This window comes from Oncorhynchus tshawytscha, linkage group LG10 (assembly GCF_018296145.1).
Source record: "Oncorhynchus tshawytscha isolate Ot180627B linkage group LG10, Otsh_v2.0, whole genome shotgun sequence".
Taxonomy (NCBI): Eukaryota; Metazoa; Chordata; class Actinopteri; order Salmoniformes; family Salmonidae; genus Oncorhynchus; species Oncorhynchus tshawytscha.
In genome coordinates this window covers 62,867,105-62,887,902 of record NC_056438.1, presented here as the reverse complement: position 1 = coordinate 62,887,902, position 20,798 = coordinate 62,867,105, and the positions used below count along the sequence as shown (strand labels likewise).

The following is a 20,798-nucleotide window of genomic DNA, read 5'->3' as shown; positions in this document are numbered from 1 at the left end:
AATTATGAGATTAAACCAACAATTGCGATCTTTGTTTAAGAACAAAATTGTATATCATTAAAAAAAACCTGAAATAACAGACTATTTGGGGTCTTGTGCCAGCCACCACTTTTCTTTTCCTCGTGTGACGTTGCATTGCAACCATCCAATGAAAGTGCAAAATGCAAACTCCTCTCATTCACTTTATGACAAAGACAACAACACTAAAGCCGTTACGTCATATCCAATGGACGCCGAGTTCAGGTTGAAAAAATTGAATAATATTGCAAGCTAGCCAGACACTTACTTTATTCGCGAAGTCAGTGGTCTATATTTGTGAAAAATATAGATGTTCTATCGCTAATGTCGTTATGATAGTTTCTATTTTAGCGAACATTTTTAATTTCAAATCTTAGGCCGAGGAATGAATTATATTAATCAAGGAAGTCACTAGCTGGTTAGCCAAAAGCGTTAGCTAGCAGCAGTATCTAGCTAGCTCTTTGTTTTGACTGTGATGGTCTGATGATGTTGAATAGCTTGGACAGCTGATGGGTCTCGAGCTAATGTTTATATGAACATGTATATTATGTTTTAATGGGTTGTTAAATAGTATTTAATGTGTAATAACATTACTTCTTCAACGAGGGGAATATACATTTGGTTGTAAACGAACAGTAGCAAGTTTACAAGCTAGATAAACAACGAGGGACTGAGAAGTGGACATGGGCAATTGTCTCAAATCGCCGACGTCCGACGATATATCTCTGCTTCACGAATCCCAGTCTGACAGAGCAAGTTATGGGGAGGCAGACCCAGATTTGGAGCCACCTCCGCCTTACCAGGTCAGACTGTATAGCTACTAATGTTAAAGCTAGAATCCTTAGTTGCTACATTAATTGTTGAAATTATACATTCATCATATAGTTATAACCCCTGATCTTTGAAGAGTATAACTGATAAATGCCTCATGAGCTTAGTTCAACAGTCGTACTATATTATATATTACTATATATTCCCCTCATGTACCTTAGAACCCAAAATATAAGCTTGTTTTGTTTGTAAACATTTGTGTAAATTGTAAACAAACACTGTATAGCCTCTAATCATGGTTATAATTATAATTTTGATATCGTGGATGGTCAGTCCTTATTGCATCCATAGCTCTGAATTAATTTAAGAGGGGTTCCATTTCTCCAGGCCCATCCCTCAGCATTTTACCAAAACAGAGGCGAGGTAACCACTTTGTTATTGCATCAATTAAGGACCCTAGCTTTAAGTATTGCTATGCGAATTGACAGAATCATGCAAGACCCAGGGGTCAATAGCATCTTTAGAGAATCTGGTCAAATATTTCCTAATTATTTAGCTAGATTAATTATTTTCTTTTATATGATTCCATACCATTACTGACCCATTCATCTAGGTATAGTTTAAAGTTAAATGTTGCTGTCAAATGTATGGTTTTAAAAGCTAGGCTACATCAGATGAGCCACAATAAAATATTTAAAGGGCTGAGCAATAGTGTTGCATTGAAATGATTGTTTTCATAGGTAGGCCTATTTGCAACTGATTGTTGTGGGTCTCAGTTTTCACATATCAATAGTTGAACATGCTCAGTCACACAAAGAGAAAAACACACACAACACTTTTAATGCCCAAACGCTTTTCAATCTCACAAAAGTGTTCTAAACAGGCTTGCCAAGAATGTCCAGACTGGGCAGTTTTTTCCGGCTGCTTTATCCATGGCAGGGTGTGTGTTTTGGCTCGTCACAGCGCAGAACACACAGCGTGATAAACCATTATGATAGACTCCTTCTTTCTCCTTGTTGTATCACACTTTCATGTAGGCCTCACACATGATTCCACCTCAAATCACCCAATACTAGATGGCTGCCTAGTCATACGCTGGCTGCCCAAAAGTAGTGTAATTGTTTATGAATTGGATTTGCCGTGGCAGTGTTTCTGCTAGTTTAATTTCCAGGTTCCCTCTGGCAACAACATTGTCAATTGAAACAAATGCAAGACAAACTCTTAGGCGGGGTGGAACCGATGATGTATGTTTGTAAACCCTGGATGACTGGCAGGTGGCGCTGTATTGAAGCCACCGCACATCCATCTTGGTATTCCTCAATTATACAAATTATTTTGGAAGATTTAGAAATGCATTTCTTAATGTCTGTATTTGTTTTTGACACGTTTATTCTATTACAGACACTTTAGTGCATAATTTTAAATTATATTATGTGAGCTAAACATTAAAAAGAAAATCAACAAAAATCAACAACAAAAAATCTTTAAAGTATTTATTTTAGATTACTAATGTTACTGTCCCCACTACAACAACAGAATAAATACATGTAATTTTGTCCTTGAACCATTTAATTGAAACACTGTCGCCAATATGGCCGACCAGTGGCTTCAAAGCCTTTCAATGGCCAATATATAGCATCAGCAATCTAGGGTTTACAGTTGAAGTGGGAAGTTTACATACACTTAGGTTGGAGTCAATAAAACTTGTTTTTCAACCACTCCACAAATTTCTTGTTAACAAACCATAGTTTTGGCAAGTCGGTTAGGACATCTACTTTGTGCATGACACAAGTAATTTTTCCAACAATTGTTCACAGACAGATTATTTCACTGATAATTCACTGTGTCACAATTCCAGTGGGTCAGAAGTTTACATACACTAAGTATGTGCCTTTAAACAGCTTGGAAAATTCCAGAAAATGAGGTTGTGGCTTTAGAAGCTTCTGATATCCTAATTGACATCATTTGAGTCAATTGGAGGTGTTCATGAGGATGTATTTCAAGGCCTACCTTCAAACTCAGTGCTTCTTTGCTTGACATCATGGGAAAATCAAAAGAAATCAATCAAAGCCCTCAGAAAACATTTTTTAGACCTCCACAAGTCTGATTCATCCTTGGGAGCAATTTCTAAACTCCTAAAGGTACCACGTTTATCTGTACAAACAATAGTACACAAGTACAAACACCATGGGACCACGCAGCCGTCATACCGCTCAGGAAGGAGATACGTTCTGCCTCCTAGAGATTAACGTACTTTGGTGCGAAAAGTCCAATCAATCCCAGAACAACATCAAATTACCTTGTGAAGATGCTGGAGGAAACAGGTACAAAAGTATCTATATCCACAGTAAAATGTGTCCTATATCAACATAACCTGAAAGGCCGCTCAGCAAGGAACGTTCACTGCTCCAAAACAGCCATAAAAAAGCCAGACTACGGTTTCCAACTGCACATGGGGACAAAGATTGTACTTTTTGGAGAAATGTCCTCTGGTCTGATGAAACAAAAATAGAACTGTTTGGCCATAATGACCATCGTTATGTTTGGAGGAAAAAGGGGGAGGCTTGCAAGCCGAAGGACACCATCCCAACCATGAAGCACGCGGGTGGCAGCATCATGTTGCAGGGGTGCTTTGCTGCAGGAGGGACTGGTGCACTACACAAAATAGATGGCATCATGAGGTAGGAACATTTATGTGTATATATTGAAGCAACATCTCAAGACATCAAGTTAAAGTTTGGTCGCAAATGGGTCTTCCAAATGGACAATGACCCCAAGCATACTTCCAAAGTTGTGGCAAAATGGCTTAAGGACAACAAAGTCAAGCTATTGGAGTGGCCATCACAAAGCCTTGACCTCAGTCCTATGGAAAATGTGTGGGCATAACTGAAAAAGCATGGGCGAGCAGGGAGGCCTACAAACCTGACTCTGTTAGGAGGAATGGGCAGAAATTCACCCAACTTATTGTGGGAAGCTTGTGGAAGGCTACCCGAAACGTTTGACCCAAGTTAAACAATTGAAAGGCAATACTACCAAATACTAATTGAGTGTATGTAAACTTCTGACCCACTGGGAATGTGATCAAAGAAATTAAAGCTGAAATAAATGATTCTTTCTTCTATTATTCTGACATTTCACATTCTTCAAATAAAGTGGTGATCCTAACTGACCTAAAACAGGGAATTTCTACTCTGATTAAATGTCGGGAATTGTGAAAAACTGAGTTTAATTACATTTGGCTAAGGTGTATGTAAACTTCCGACTTCAACTGTATATACGTCATTAGGTAGAACAGCCTTAGATGGAACAGACCACCCAACCCCGCTTATACAATGGTTGTTGAAACACTGGGTCATGGGAACAGTTCAGTTGAGTTGGCCCATGGATTGACTTTCTGTATGGGTATGTCTTTTTTCCAGGAGGAGGCCCACATGCCGGTGTACCACCCCACCCCCAGCCAGGCCCGCCTGGCCAGCCAGCTGACTGAGGAGGAGCAGGTTCGTATCGCCCAGCGTATCGGCCTCATCCAGCACCTCCCCCGGGGTGTCTACGATGGAGGACGGGACGGCTCCGAGAAGAAAATCAGAGAGTAAGCATCTGTTTACCACTGTTTTTATTAATATCTTAATATTATTAGTTTACCACTGTTTTTGTTCTCTGATGTAATATATAAAGGTCACTGTTTATGTGACCTGAGCAGGTAAAACTCTGGCCCTTGTTGTAGCATGTAACTGTGTATAACATAACTAGTGCCCAGAGTTTTTCCTGGTCAGTTAAATTGCTGAGGAAAAAATGATCAAAACAACTATTCATACATGTTTTGACCCATTTTCTAGGTGTGTGATATGTATGATGGACTTTGTGTACGGGGACCCCATCCGGTTTCTACCCTGTATGCACATCTACCACATGGACTGTATAGACGACTGGCTGATGAGGTCCTTCACCTGTCCCTCCTGCATGGAGCCTGTGGACGCCGCCCTGCTCTCCACTTACGAGACCAACTGACCACTGACCCTAAATACAACACTACCCCCTTCTGCCGAGCTCTGCCTTGCCACCCCCCCTACAAACACACGCACACATACACACACACTTCCACCAGCCCCAACAAACACACACATGCTGCCCCCTTCCCCTCTGCTTTTTACCTTGGGATAAGGAGCAGCACAGTGTCTTGGTCGGTGATGACATACGAGAGAGAGACTATGGAAACACTAGTGATTAACAATGAAAAGACTTGGACCCATCCACCCATCACCTGGAACTGGCTCTGAACTGGGACTGGCTCTGAACTGGGACTGGCTCTGAACTGAGACTAGCTCTGAACTGGAACTGGCTCTGAACTGGTATTGGCTCTGAACTGGTACTGGCTCTGAACTGGGACTGGCTCTGAACTGGGACTGGCTCTGAACTGAGACTGGCTCTGAACTGGAACTGGCTCTGAACTGGAACTGGCTCTGAACTGGGACTGGCTCTGAACTGGAATGGGCTCTGAACTGGAACTGGCTCTGAACTTGAACTGGAACTGGCTCAGAACTGGAACTGGCTTTGAACTGGAACTGGTTCAGAACTGGAACTGGCTCTGAACTGGAACTGGCTCTGAATTGGAAGTGGCTCAGAACTGGAACTGGTTCAGAACTGGAACTGGCTTTGAACTGGAACTGGCTCTGAACTGGAACTGGCTCACAACTGGAACTGGCTCAGAACTGGAATTGGAACTGGCTCAGAACTGGAACTGGCTCAGAACTGGAACTGGAACTTGCTCTGAACTGGAACTGTCTCTGAACTGAACTGTCTCTGAACTGAACTGTCTCTGAACTGAACTGGCTCTAAACTGAACTGGCTCTGAACTGAACTGTCTCTGAACTGGAACTGGCTCTGAACTGGAACTGGCTCTGAACTGGAGCTGGCACTGGAACTGGCTCTGAACTGAACTGGCTCTGAACTGGCTGAGTCATGGTCTGACTGAAAGAAGGCAACATTAGGCAACTGTCTACATAGGAGGACAAGCAGGCATAATATGTGCGTCTGTGGTGGACTGGATTCCTGAGTCAGCTGTTGAATACAGTACTAGGATTGGGTTGGTGATGTTATGGTCAGATGGGGGAGGGGCTGTTACTGTAGTGATGGCTCACTGCATTTCCACTTGAGCAGGTCTCGGTGGCATCCCATCCCAGCCAATCATTATTCACCATGATTAGTAGCTGGGAATGGGATTAGATCATTTTCTGTCATCTGAATTTGGTCACCAAGAGGTATCATAAGATTCCTTTGGAACCCACAGCTGGCAACAACAAGACAATAACATGACTCATCAGTCTTCTAAAGTCATAAAATCCTGCACTCTGAATATGACTTAGTAATGGCAAAACAGCCCCAGGAAAGCCGGCATGGTGGCGCAATAATGGTTATCTCTCTACGGACTGAAGCATACCCTGTTTTAGTGTTTCAAAATAAAATAAGTTACAGAGCATAGTCTCCTTTTAGGATTACAACAAAAACAATTATAGTATGCACATACACAGTGCAGAAATCACCCAAAGCCCATCCTCTATTAGACTATGATATGTTTAATGGTGAAACACATACACTACTGTTCAAAAGTTTGGGGTCACTTAGAAATGTCCTTGTTTTTGAAAGAAAAGCACATTTTTTGTCCATTAAAAGAACATCAAATTTATCAGAAATACAGTGTAGACATGGTTAATGTTGTAAATGACTATTGTAGCTGGAAAAGGACGATTTGGCACGTTGTGTTAGCTAATTCAAGTTTATAATTTTAAAAGGCTAATTGATCACTAGAAAACCTTTTTGCAATTATGTTAGCACAGCTGAAAACTGTTGTTCTGATTAAAGAAGCAATAAAACTGGCCTTCTTTAGACTAGTTCAGTATCTGGAGCATCAGCATTTGTGGGTTCTATTACAGGCTCAAAAGGGCCAGAAACAAAGACCTTTCTTCTGAAACTTGTCATTTTATTCTTGTTCTGAGAAATGAAGGATATTCCATGCGAGAAATTGCCAAGAAACTGAAGATCTCGTACAATGCTGTGTACTACTCCCTTCACAGAACAGCGCAAACTGGCCCTAACCAGAATAGAAAGAGGAGTGGGAGGCCCCGGTGTACAACTGAGCAAGAGGACAAGTACATTAGGGTGTCTAGTTTGAGAAACAGACGCCTCACCAGTCCTCAACTGGCAACTGTCTCATCATCAACAGTGAAGAGGCTACTCTGGGATTCTGATCAATTTGATGTTATTTTAATGGACACATTTTTTTATTTTTTTTTTCGAAACAAAAACATTTCTAAGTGACCCCAAACTTTTGAACATTAGTGTACATCCGTTACCTTTTGTTTTGTCTTTCAGATTGACCATTCTAAATGGCTCCACTGCCATTCCAAATGGCCTGAAGAAGTGGATGAGCTGTATGTCAATCACCCTGTGTAAGGTTTATAGGTTTTACAATAAGAGGAGTAGCATAGCTGTCAGACAATGTAAAGGGCTCATTTGTGCGTGTGCAGGAGGATCCGTCTAAAAGTTAGGAATGCTTGCACACACGTTAATCTGATCCTAAGATTTGCACTTTACTTATAGGACAATAACGGAAGCATTATATTAATATATATATACCTATAACCTTGCACTTTTCAATATTGTTTCTTCTTTTCGCAGCACAGAAGTTAAGATTGATATTGATAATGCTGTCAATGCTACCATTGGTCACGTATCAAGTTGAAGTAAAGCTCAATAGCTGAATATGTATTCATGAGTTGTGTGATTCAGTAGTGTGCACCTGCTTTGTTTTGCTTGTCTTGATTCTAGTGTGTGTTTTTGTGTGGAAGTGACTGAGTGAAGGGGACAGAGGTTTGCTTTGTCTCGAATGAGACAATATGGAATAGAATAATATTTCTTCCCTTAAGTACTTAGCTTACTTACCTATATTTTCAATCCCACAGTCATCATTGCGCAATTTTCTTTCTTGCTGTAAAAAACAAATAAAAAACTATGCCAGCATTTTCTTTGCTTTTTTTATTTTTGTTTGTAGCGAAGTAGCATTGCAGTGAACTATTTCCATTACATTTTGTGTTTATATAATAGTGATACCCTTTTCTGTATTGATGTTTGTGTATCTCCTACCTTTTAGATGTATCGTTTGTCATTGTGTTTGTGGGAGATAAGTATTTCCCATTAGAGTTTACACTGGCCTGAGTATGCATTTGCAAACCTCTGTCCCAAAGATATTTGTAAGAGAGGGAAGATTTCTCTCATGGTTTCACGGTGACATTAAAAGACAACACACGTGTTTCAATTATTAGCTTTGTTTTGCAGTGTTTTTCAGGATTCTGAAAATAAATGTCATCTCCTGTAATCTTGGTTTTTGAAAGGCCAACCATCCCTCATATTGAAGCTGTAAAAAAAATGTAAATAAACAAGAAAGCACACATTTGTGTCATGCCTGACTTATTATTGTTCTGAGACTGTAGTATCTTGTTACACCAGGTGTTAGTCAAATGTTACATTTCCCCTTTTATCCTATCAGCACAGTACATACTGTAATTATTTCTGCTTAGATTTGTTGCTGCTATAATCATGGCAATGGTGTTTCAAAGTCTTTTGCCACATACAATATTGCACAAGCCAGGCTTTTATGGTCATCATGATCTGTGCTCTTACAGAAGTCACTAGTTGCGACATGCCTGTTTGTTTCTCAGATTAGACGTTTGACCCAATTAATCAGTATGATCAGCTTAGTTTATCAATGCTGCAATGCAATCGCCTGACCAGCTTAGACTAGTGGGGCTAATGCCATGGTACGGAGGCAAGATTACGTTAGGCAACATTGTACAAAACATGGGCTCGGTCAAACAAATTACTAGTTGCAACATCCTAACCTGTTTGTTCTTTTTCTTGAAGCTAAATACACCTAATCTGACTTTCTTTGGCAACATAACTAATCTTTGTGGCCCTTTCACTAGTAGTGACACTCAGTATGCTCAGCGCTTTTGGTGCAAAGCCTCATAATGTATTCAGATCCTTTTTTCACGATGGAGCAATGGTCAGTGAAGGTTACTCAGAGGAGGAAGGGGAGGACCATCCTCAGTGAATTTGATGAATATAAAAATAGTGAAACAGTTGAAAGGTTATCATTTTTAGATACAAATATACTAAATATATTCATGTCATCAAATAATTGATTAAAACACACTGTTTTGCAATAAATGTCTACAGTAGCCTCAACAGTACAGGGTAGCACCATGATGTAGTCGGAGGTCAGCTAGTTTCCCTCCTCCTCTGGGTACATTGACTTCAATACAAAACCTAGGAGGCGCATGGTTCTCACCCCCTTCCATAGACTTACACAGTAATTATGACAACTTCCGGAGGACGTCCACCAACCCATCAGAGCTCTTGCAGCATGAACATGTTGTCCACCCAAAGGATCAGAGAATGAATCTAGTACTGAAACCATAAGCTACAGCTAGCTAGCACTGCAGTGCATAAAATGTGCTGAGTAGATGACTCAAAGAAAGACAAAGAAAGTCCACAAGTGAAGGTGAAAGGAGGAGAGTGTAGATGCGAGAAGGAATTATACTGTACATCAAGAAAAGTGATAACACTGTTTGTATGTGGCCACTATGAACATGAACTGTGTTTGAGTGTGATCCGGGGTGTATTCATTCAGCCATTTCTTTAACGGAAGCAAACGGAACAGGGATAAACATACCTGAAAATGTCCAATAGATACTCTTGTTTGCAACTGTTAGACTAATGATTACACCCTAGATCAGATAGAGATGCAGGCAAGAGCGTGCAAGGCGGTATTAAATGTGTCATCTTGATTTCTTACATTTTTCTCTCGACCTGTGCACCTACATTGTAAACTAGGTTGTAGCAACCTCATGATGGATATAGGGAAAATGTGAGTATCATGTATTAACCTAACCCTATGTTACAATGAGCTGGGTGAATGGAATATGAATGACAGTCATCCAATATGCTGTAATAGATATAAGGCCATGCTCATAAAAATCCTCCCTCATCTTAAACGGCACCGACCACCACTGATTAACATGGAGCGGAGGGACTTTCTCCTGGATTCAATCAGATCAAGAGTTAACCAGCATTAGCAGACACCGACATAGCGGGTATTTTGGCTGTGTCAGAGGTGGAACTGTTGGACCCTTCAAATCGGTGAGCAGCTGCTCTTGAGATCATTGCCACAAAGCCACACTGTCCCACTCCTGTTAGAAGTTCAGAAGGAGAAAGTGTAGGCTGTATAGAAATAAATGTAAAAATCATTACACTAATTAGAGTTTCTATCATCCTAATGGAAGTGTAGATTACATCTCACATTCCAGTGTTCAAACTTGCAAACAATGCTGCATGGGATTTATGTTAATGTGCCTCTGTGCAGCCAATGGCAATGTCCGCTTTGTGAGCCATTTGTGGATTTCACAGCTCCAATGCAGTTCCACCTTCGACTCCGCCAAAACAACCGCTATACAGATGACATGGAGCAGATGGACTTTATTGTTGTCCTTCAGGACTAGTTCTTTCATGTATATACCTGTACTATGTGTGCATCTAGGATTTTTTTATTTTTTTTATACACTATAGAATAGTCAAATTATTAGTTACACACAACATTCAACTTTCTTTCCCAAAATAACAGACATACAATAAAAAGGCCAGTATTTTGATTATATTTTAATTATTCCAACCCTGAAGTACTCAAGAGATATGGTACTGTGAACATACTCATTGATTTCCAGCACTGACACAACAATTGTAATAACCAATCAGGGTGTCGTGACTGAGAGGCCGCTGATGTTGTTATGCTGTGGGCCCACTGAGAAATAATTGTAGGAAACCTACTTATGCCCTGATACCAGCAGGTTCTATTCATACCACGAAATTGTACATTTTCATCCAAATGGACGCCCAACCATACTGAATCGTAGGTGGCAGAAAGTTAAATGACTTAAATCATGATGGAAGATGATTAGATACTTGCCACGTTTTTGCTGACACAACAAGCCAAGTTATTTGTAGCCTATACTTTGTCATTGTTTATTTGTTTGTTCTATTGCTGAGGGAAATGTGATGCTTAGTATGAATACCCTGGAATGGTGACTACTAGTCTTTGTGCCTGGAGGATTATTGAAATGTTATTTCTTGTACATTCCGTGGAAGGTGACGGGTATAGGGCAGTCCACCTCTGCCCTGGCGATCTCCGACATGTCCTTGGCATTGAGGATCAGCATGTACCCTGACTTCTGGGCCCCGGGGGATACTACAACGGTCAACAGAACTCCTGTGGGTCATTGGAAAAACACACGGTTTGTTAGAAAAACACAGTGCCCAACACATTGTAACTGTAACCCATCTTTTTATGAATTATGCTGAGTACATTTTTCTACTAAATTTAAGTACCTTGTCCCTGGATAAATAGCTAAAGGGCTCTAATCAATCCGCATTGCGGAAGTTCAGTTTTACAGCGTGATTGAAATTTAAAGGCAATGTTCCTGCTTTAGAGGAGACTGCATTCACAATAAACACTGCATATGTCAGCTCAATTGCAAATGACCTCAATTTATATTGCGGATTGAATAGAGCCCAATGTCTCTTAAACTCTCTTCTAAACACTAACACAAACACAATACTATGTATCAGTATTTGCCCTGCACCATGCCTGTAACAGTGACAGTATAGTACACTAAGAGTACAGTACAATACTGTACATACCATCATCCTCATCCACGCCATCGGGGGTCTGCACAAAGAGAGGCTCTGAGGGGTAGGAGTCCGGCTCCTGCCACACCCAGGTCTCCTTGGTCTTCACGTTCAGCTTGATGATCTACAGCCGCATAGAGATTCCTCAAGGTCTAACATACACATCTTGGTCTTCACATTCAACTTGATGATATACAACCACATATAGACAGAAACTCATGGCCACTCAGGTAACATGCTATGACCTCTGCCATTCACTTCTCAGAGTTTGAAGATAGATTTGTGGCAAACAACAAGACTACTCACCCTGTCAGGAATGAAGTGGTTGAGGCCCAGGGCATAGGCATATGAGTAGTTCTTCCCACCATGCTTCTCATAGTTGATCTGAGGAAACTCAAAGGCTTGGCGGGGACCAGAGAACAGCACCTCAGGCTCCAGCCAGATGGTCCCGTCAGTACGCATCACTGCTGTGGCAGTGGTGTACGGCAGGCATATCAGGTTCTTTCCCTGCTCCTCCTGAAACACACAATCAGTATGAAAGAAAGTTTTAATAAGTTAGGGCAGATATACAGTGCATTCGAAAAGTATTCAGACCTGTTGACTTTTTCCACATTTCGTTACGTTACAGCCTTATTCTAAAATGAATTAAATGTATTTTTTTCCAATCTTCACATCAATCTTCACACAATACCCCATAATGACAAAGTGAAAACAGGTATTTAGAAATGTTTGCAAATTAAGATTTTATTTTGAAGAGAAATACCATATTTACATAAGAATTCAGACCCTTTGCTATAGAGACTCGAAATTGAGCTCAGGTACCAAAAAGGGAACCTAAAAATGTTTGCAGCATTGAAGGTCTCCAAGAACACAGTGTCCACCATCATTCTTAAATGGAAGAAGTTTGGAACCACCAAGACTCTTCCTAGAGCTGGCCGCCCGGCCAAACTGAGCAATCGGAGGAGAAGGGCCATGGGCAGGGAGGTGACCAAGAACCCGATGGTCACTCTGACAGAGCTCCAGAGTTCCTCTGTGGAGATGGGATAAACTTCCAGAAGGGCAACCATCACTGCAGCACTCCACCAATCAGGCCTTTATGGTAGTGCGGACGGAAGCCACATGACAGCCCGTTTGGAGTTTGCCAAAAGGCACCTAAAGACGCGTCGACAAGATTCTCTGGTCTGATGAAACGAAGATGGAACTCTTTGGCCTGAATGCCAAGCGTCACGTCTGAAGGAAACCTGGGACTATCCCTATGAAGAAGCATGGTGGTGGCAGCATCATGCTGTGGGGATGTTTTTCAACGGCAGGGATTGGGAGACTAGTCAGTTTCGAGGGAAAGATGAACAGAGCAATGTACAGAGAGATCATTCATGAAAAGCACTCTGGAGCAGGTTAGGAACTCAGACTGGGGCGAAGGTTCACCTTCCACCAGGACAATGACCCTGAGCACACAGCCAAGACAACGCAGGAGTGGCTTCGGGACAAGTCTCTGAATGTCCTTGAGTGGCCCAGCCAGAGCCCGGACTTGAACCTGATCAAACATTGCTGGAGAGACCTGAAAATAGCTGTGCAGAGACACTCCCCATCCAACCTGACAGATCTTGAGAGGATCTGCAGAGAAGAATGGAAGAAACTCCCCAAATACAGGTGTGCCAAGCTTGTAGCGTCATACCCAAGAAGACTCGAGGCTCTAATCGCTGCCAAAGGTGCTTTATCAAAGTACTGAGTAAAGGGTCTGAATAGTTATTTAATGTGATATTTCAGTTTTGTATTTTTAATACATTTCTAAAAACCAGTTTTAGCTTTGTCATTATGGGTTATTGTGTGTAGATTGATGAGGGGGGGAAAAATTATTTTATCAATTTTAGAATAAGTCTGTAACGTAACAAAATGTGGAAAAAGTCAAGGGGTCTGAATACTTTCTGAGTGCACTGAACACGTTGCGATGCAAAATAAAATAAATACAAGGTAACACATATGCACTTTATTGTCTAAAAATTAAGAAATAATATGTAGATGAAATGTAAACTAAAAAAAAAGTTTTTTTAAGAGAAGGAAATGACTTACCCTGTGGATGTCCAGTGGGATGACGTATCTCCTGACCTCTGGCTGAGGTGCCATCATGGCTGCCTTCTTCACCTCCTCCCAGTTGGAGCGCAGGTTGGCCAGCCAAAGGTAGTTATACACAAACTCAAACCTACCAGGAAATGAATGAGAATGAGTTTCCTAATCCTTTAAACAGACCGTGTTTAAAGACCAAGGGCTAGGATTCATTAATCAATTATTCTGAAAAAGGACATTGCTAAGGCAATTCACTTCAAATGAATGCCACCCCTGAGATCCCTCAGTCCACAATTGATCCAGTCACTTACATCTGCCACTGTATTGACATTGCTATCTTATGAGAGAGACTATTTTTAGCTGTTCCATTACCCTTTCCATGTACACACATCAGCCACGATGAAACCATTGTCCTCATAAGTGTTGATGTGATGGAACAGGTTGATGGGAGCGGCCCTGAACTTATGGTCAATGTATTCTCCTTGTCCTCCTCCAATGTCCTTTCTGGCGATGTGGAACAATGTCTGTGAAATGTATGTTAAAAAGTTTATTAGGTTTGACAATAATGTCTGTTATGCTTATGTCTGTTGTGACTGCACACGTGTGATTTGGTTCTGGGTGTCGAGACTAGGTATGATGTTACTGTACATAATTGTCCTCTATAGAAATGTGTCACTTTAAACTAAAATCTACTGAGTGTTTGCCTCCTTACCCCGAGAACCTCGTTGGACTCGAAGCAGTCCATGTAGTTGGAGCCTCGGATGCTCCAGGCACTGAGGAACTTCAGCAGGTTGATTTTCACAGGGGTCTCCACAAAGACAAAGTAGTTCTCCGACATGCCAAAGCTAAAGGTGATATGTAGACCATTTAAGTTGGCATGCATTGTAAGTTGTTATATGGCTTAGTCAAATAACACAGAAGGAGGCATGTCCATGATCGACTCCTTGCTGTTTTGGGGACCTCAAGTTCAACTATGAACATGATGGATTTGTTATTATGACCCACCTGTGCACATAGGAGGGCTTGAACCTCTCGGCACTGGGGAACTGCACCACAACCTTGGACTTTTCAATGGGGTCTGACTTGTCTGAGGAGAGAACACAAGATGCAATCAGGGCAGAAGCCTTCAGATTGCCTTACTACTACATGTTATCCTATCCAGAACAAGTTAAGTACATGTTACCTACATTTTATAGTTTAATAGTTGGAACACGTGCATTAATTCTGAATGAATAACTTTCATTTTATTTTCTTGAATCAATTGGGACACAAGCCCAACCTTTCTGAGTGGGTGGGATTCTGACAACGTTGTAGGCCAGCGATGCTCCTTTCCCCATGCAGTTTCCGATGTTGAACACTGTTCCGTCTCTCTCAATGTGTGGGTGGGCTGTCACTCCATTGATGTTGACATAGTTGCACAAGTCCACCTGAGGAGAAGTGAAGTCATAGTGTTATTCATGTGTTATTCATTATTATGTTATACATTATGCATGTGTTCTAACTATTAATGAGAAGTGAGACTTCCATTTTGTTCTGTTTTTTTTTTGAGTCTGTTGAATCAGGCCAAAGGATATAGGCATACACTGTGGTTTCTGGTACAGTATATTGTGAATATTGTAATGAAGGGGGGTGGATGTTCAGCCTGGGGGAAAAGAGGAGAGTAATACCTTCTTCAGTGTATCCAGCGTGTCAGTGTTGACTTTAGTGATGTAATTGGTTTCTGTGACGGCGTAGTAATCTTCACCAATGGGGTAAACGTTCACCAGACAATTGTCTGTCACCTCAACACCCTTGAAGTAAGTGAAAAACCTGCACAGAGAAACACACACCCACACACCAGTTTTGAAATTGATCCAACAGTCATCATTAAAACCACGATCAAGGCAACGGCAGTCAAAATATACACAATGATTGATATGAAGGATCAGATATACAGTGCCTTCAGAAAGTATTCAACCCCTTGACTTATCCACATTTTGTTGTGTTACAGCCTGAATTCAAGATGTTGTGTCACTGACACACAATACCCCATAATGTCAAGGTGGAATTATGTTTTTAGAAATTCATAAACAATGAAAAGCTGAAATGTCTTGAGTCAATAAGTATTTAACCCATTTGTATGTCAAGCCTAAATGAGTTCAGGAGTAAAAATGTACTGAACAAGTCATATAATGTATTGCGTGGACTCACTCTGTGTGTAATAATACTGTTTAACATTCTTTTTTAATGACTACATCATATCTGTAGACCTCAAATACAATTAACTGTAAGGTCCTTCAGTCAAGCATTGAATTTCATACACAGATTCAACCACAAACACCAGGGAGGTTTTCCAATGCCTCGCAAAGAAGGGCACCTAATGGTACAATAAAAATATCAATAAAAAGCAGACATTGCTTATACGTTGGATGGTGTATCAATAAATCAGTTACAGAGTTTAATGACCTGAAATATTTTTGGCAAGACTTGTCTGTCTAGCAATTATAAACAACAAACTTGACAGAGCTTGAAGAATTCAAAAATAATCATGTGCAAATATTGTACAATCCAGATGTGCAAAGCTCTTAGAAACTTACCCAGAAAGACTCACAGTTGTAATTGCTGCTACAGGTGATTCTAACATGTAAATTAGATATTTCTGTATTTAATTTTCAATAAACTTGGCAAAGTTTCTCAAAACATGTTTTCACTTTGTCATTATGGGGGTATTGTGTGTATATGGGTGGAAAAATATATACATGTCATATTAATACATTTTGAATTCAGGCTGTAACAACAAAATGTGGAATAAGTGAAGGGGTATGAATACTTCTGAAGGCATTATATGGCAAGCAAATATAACCATTTACAGGATATGGGGCGGCAGGTAGCCTTGTGGTTAGAGCGTTGAGCCAGTAACCGAAAGGTTGCTAGATTGAATCCCCAAGTTGACAAGGTAAAAATCTGTATTTCTGTCCCTGAACAAGGCAGTTAACCCACTATTCTTAGGCCGTCGTTGTGAATAAGAATTTGTTCTTAACTGACTTGTCAAGTTAAATAAACAAAAAAAATATGTTGCAGGTTGATGTTTATTGGGATGAATATTGTCCTGGAGGAAGGGCTGAGAAATTTCCACTAGATAGGACAGCTGCATTGTCAAATTGCCTATATATTGTTAAAAAAACGTTGGTCTTAATTTAAGGTTAGGGTTAGGCATAAGATTAGCAGTGTGGTTAGGCTTAGGTTTAAAATCACATTGTATGACTTTGTGGATGTGCCAGCGATTGACTACCCTACAGGTCTGCCTCCAACCTGCGGCTATGTTATTCATCTGATGAGGTTAGCTACCAACCTGGAGAAGATGTTTTTGCAGGGATCTGGGTAGGCGAAGGTGCCAAATTCAGTGATCACCACACGCTTTTCTGTAATGGCACGCACATAGGCATCTGTTTTAACATACCTAAAGGATAAAGATAGAGATGGGTATCAAATCCATTAGGTTAATTAGACTCAAATGCAATGTAACCACTGATCTCTAACAGATAATATTAATCCATTCATACTTGTTGAAGTAGGTGACTTGGCCATTTTTGAAGTCGAATTTGTGCATGAGGGCCTGGCCATCGAAGAGGTGGTAGAAAGGCTCATCTCCAACCTCAAACAGGCCAGGGCCCAGACGAAGAAGACTTCCCTTCAGAAATGAAGGAATCCTACCTGTAGATGTGAGAGAAAAGAGCTTTGTCAAACAATTGATCAATGAACTGTTCAATGTGATTTTATCTAGAGCAGGTAACAGGTATATTAGGGGATGTTTCTCATAGATACAGTACTGTTTTCACATGAATTTTCCAAGATGGCAGTGATTTATTTGTGTTCTCATTTTAGGATGGTGGATTTTTAGGATTGAAGGTACCAGAAATCTACACTATATATACACAAGTATGTGGACATCCCTTGAAGTAAGTGGATTTGGCTATTTTAGCTGCACCTGTTGCTGACAGGTGTATAAAATCAGGTACACAGCCATGCAATCTCCATAGACAAACATTGGCAGTAGAATGGCCTTACTGAAGAACTCAATGACTTTCAACGTGGCACCGTCATAGGATGCCACTTTTCCAACAAGTCAGTTAGCAACATTTTTGCCCTGCTAGAGCTGCCCTGGTCAACTGTAAGTGCTGTTATTGTGAAGTGGAAACGTCTAGGAGCAACAACAGCTCAGCTGCGAAGTGGTAGAACGCACAAGCTCAGCGAACGGGACCGCGGAGTGAAGCGCGTCTGTCCTCGGTTACAACATTCACTACCGAGTTCCAAACTGACTCTGAAAGCAACATCAGCAGAATAACTGTTCGTCCGGAGATTCTGGAAATGGGTTTCCAGGGCCAATCAGCCACACACAAGCCTAAGAACAACATGCACAATGCCAAACGTCGGCTGGAGTGGTGTAAACCTCCCGCCATTGGACACTGGAGCAGTGGAAATGCATTATTTGGAGTGATGAATCACACTTAACCATCTGGCAGTCCGGCGGACTAATCTGGGTTTGGCAGATGCCAGAAGAACACTACCTGCCCAAATGCATAGTGGCAACTGTAAAGTTTGGTGGAGGATTAATGGTCTGGGGCTGTTTTTCATGGATTGGGCTAGGCCCTTTAGTTCCAGTGATGGGAAATCTTAATGCTACAGCCAGTGGTGGAAAAAGTATCAAGTTGTCATACTTGAGTAAAAGTAAAGATACCTTAATAGAAAATTGAATAGAAAATGACTCAAGTAAAAGTGAAATTCACCCAGTAAAATACTACTTGAGTAAAAGTCTAAAGGTATTTGGCTTTAAATATTCTTAAGTATTCAAAAGTAAATGTAATTGCTAAAATGTCCTTAAGTATCAAATAAATTACTGGGAGTTTATACTTAAGTACTTTACACCACTGGCTACAGCATACAATGACATTCTAGACAATTCTGTGCTTCCAACTTTGTGGCAACAGTTTGCGGAAGGCCCTTTCCTGTTTCAGCATGACAATGCCCCTGTGCACAAAGCGAGATCCATACAGAAATGGTTTGTTGAGATTGGTGTGGAAGAACTTGACTGGCCTGCACAGAGCCCTGACCTCAACCCAATAGAACACCTTTGGGATGAATTAGAACGCCGACTGCGAGCCAAGCCTAATCGCCCCCAAAATCAGTGTCCAACCACACTAATGCTCTTGTGGCTGAATGGAAGCAAGACCCCAGAGCAATGTTCCAACATCTAGTGGAAAGCCTTCCCAGAAGATTGGAGGCTGTTATAGCAGCAAAGGGCTGACCAACTCCATATGAATGCCCATGATTTTGGAATGAGATGTTCGATGAGCAGGTGTCCACATACTTTGGTCATGTAGTGTAGGAAAATTAATTAACATAACGTGCTTCATATGACCAAATAAATATGTAGTTAACAAACCTGTAACTGTTGCAGGGACAGGCTCTGATAACTCCTCAACTGTCTCAAAGATCTTCTTGTAGCCACCAGCAGGGTGCTCAAATCTGGTTTTGTGAAGGAAAAAAATGTAAGTAACTGAAGCCCAGGTGCTCTCCAACCCTGTTCCTGAAGAGCTACCCTTCTGTAGGTTTTCAATCCAACCCCAGTTGTAACTAACCTGTTCAGGTAATCAACCAGCTAGTTATTAGAATCAGGTACACTAGATTAGGGTTCAAGTGAAAACCTACAGGAGTGTAGCTCTTTGGGAATAGGTAAGGAGGAATTTCTCAAACATAATTCAAAATGCATACATTCATACATATTTTCTCTTTATTGAGTAAAGCAACACACATTATTCCAAATAAAATTGGTCTACTTGCATGAAATATGTTAGATTTTTCAAAGTTGACATTTTCCACTTTATCCCTATGGTTGACCCTTGACAGCGTGAGAGTTCAGACATGAATTCAGACTTAAATAAATGAACCATCACTCACCGGCTGACCATGGTTCCTCCTTGTTGTGGGAGCACAGAGACACACACTCACTCACATACAGGTGGCTTCAGATCACTTCTGAACTGGAAGTCTTGGCGCTCCCAGTGGGTTTAGCGTCTTTATACATCGAGCCCCTCTCTCTTTCTCGACCCTGAGTGGCTGTAACCTTTCTCTTGACCAATCAGGTTGCATCGTGAGAAAGAATGCCATTGTGCCAATATCCTTAGCTTGGTTGCACAATGGTGGCCCTCTAAAACCGGATTTATTTTGCCTGAATATTTCACAAAATCAATAGGCCTGTGTTTGCCTGGCAAATGTGTTGCAATAACATAAGATGTGATTGTTCAATCATTTATATATTTACCAAACCACAGTAGCAGGGAGAGCCTATAGATAGATACATTTCATGGCATTTCACTAAATTAATGTAATTATTTTCTACTTTCCTGTAGACTACATTTTGTAACTGGGATAGATTTACCTTACCCTCCTGCTCAATTGACTATTTGGCAGAACATTAACAATAGTCAAAAGGCACCAATTTCAAATGGGCCTTATGCTCTTGACTTGTATATATGCATGAATGATTCAGAGTTACTGTGTAAATGCTTATCTCGGCTGAGTATTGCTTATTTAAATGTACATTTCTACGGAGTAATACAGTACTTTGTGTACATTGGGGTCTATAAATGTTAAGTCCCCTATGTATGGGACTTTGAGCGGGTCTGGACTCGTTCTGACCGACATTTTTGTGTACAGAGCACTTGTGGAATGACACAACATCAATTGCTGTGCACTCCGTGAAAGCTCTGGTTGTCCCGCTTCACATGTCACTCTCCGCTCTTGTCTAAAATGCAGTATGTGAAATCTGACACCTTATTTGCATAGGGAGCTACACATCACATTTTCTGGGTGTCAATTATGAACCCCCCCTTCCCCCTACACACACACACTTCTGTTGAATAGGAGAAAGAAATATTTAATATTTGTATCATATTTGTACTGTGTACTTGAGCTTGTGTCTTCAAAAGTGACTACCAGAAAGGTGATATTTTAATATTTTTGACAGGATAAGTATAAATCAAATCAGATGTATTTATATAGCCCTTCGTACATCAGCTGATATCTCAAAGTGCTGTACAGAAACCCAGCCTAAAACCCCAAACAGCAAGCAATGCAGGTGTAGAAGCACGGTGGCTAGAAAAAACTCCCTAGAAAGGCCAAAACCTAGGAAGAAACCTAGAGAGGAACCAGGCTATGTGGGGTGGCCA

At 40.9% G+C, this 20,798-nt stretch overlaps 2 protein-coding genes across 2 annotated transcripts; one reads left to right on the top strand and one right to left on the bottom strand.

Annotated features, from left to right (window-relative positions):
- The first annotated feature begins 204 nt into the window (after positions 1 to 204).
- LOC112260590 (RING finger protein 11-like) lies at positions 205 to 5,591 on the top strand. Its single transcript, XM_024435819.2, has 3 exons — positions 205 to 821; positions 4,209 to 4,378; positions 4,626 to 5,591. Exons 1-3 carry the CDS (start codon positions 702 to 704, stop codon positions 4,795 to 4,797), a joined length of 462 nt encoding a protein of 153 aa, XP_024291587.1. The 5' UTR covers positions 205 to 701; the 3' UTR covers positions 4,798 to 5,591.
- A 4,889-nt stretch (positions 5,592 to 10,480) lies between these two features.
- On the bottom strand, positions 10,481 to 19,629 carry LOC112260591 (retinoid isomerohydrolase). Its single transcript, XM_024435821.2, has 13 exons — positions 19,528 to 19,629; positions 19,013 to 19,095; positions 17,133 to 17,283; positions 16,922 to 17,029; positions 15,258 to 15,399; positions 14,870 to 15,017; positions 14,596 to 14,677; positions 14,303 to 14,435; positions 13,963 to 14,114; positions 13,597 to 13,726; positions 11,833 to 12,042; positions 11,539 to 11,650; positions 10,481 to 11,107 (listed from the first exon to the last, which is right to left on the bottom strand). Exons 1-13 carry the CDS (start codon positions 19,536 to 19,538, stop codon positions 10,962 to 10,964), a joined length of 1,608 nt encoding a protein of 535 aa, XP_024291589.1. The 5' UTR covers positions 19,539 to 19,629; the 3' UTR covers positions 10,481 to 10,961.
- Positions 19,630 to 20,798: the final 1,169 nt, after the last annotated feature.

What these genes read in the sequence shown, in the direction of transcription:
- LOC112260590 (XM_024435819.2), top strand. Translation starts at nt 702, where the DNA reads ATGGGCAATTGTCTCAAATCGCCGACGTCCGACGATATATCTCTGCTT. An exon ending in AGCCACCTCCGCCTTACCAG is followed by an intron (nt 822 to 4,208) that starts GTCAGACTGTAT and finishes TCTTTTTTCCAG; the next exon opens with GAGGAGGCCCACATGCCGGT. An exon ending in TCCGAGAAGAAAATCAGAGA is followed by an intron (nt 4,379 to 4,625) that starts GTAAGCATCTGT and finishes CCCATTTTCTAG; the next exon opens with GTGTGTGATATGTATGATGG.
- LOC112260591 (XM_024435821.2), bottom strand. An exon ending in TGTCCCTGCAACAGTTACAG is followed by an intron (nt 17,284 to 19,012) that starts GTTTGTTAACTA and finishes TCACATCTACAG; the next exon opens with GTAGGATTCCTTCATTTCTG. An exon ending in AGTCCAACGAGGTTCTCGGG is followed by an intron (nt 14,115 to 14,302) that starts GTAAGGAGGCAA and finishes TACATTTCACAG; the next exon opens with ACATTGTTCCACATCGCCAG.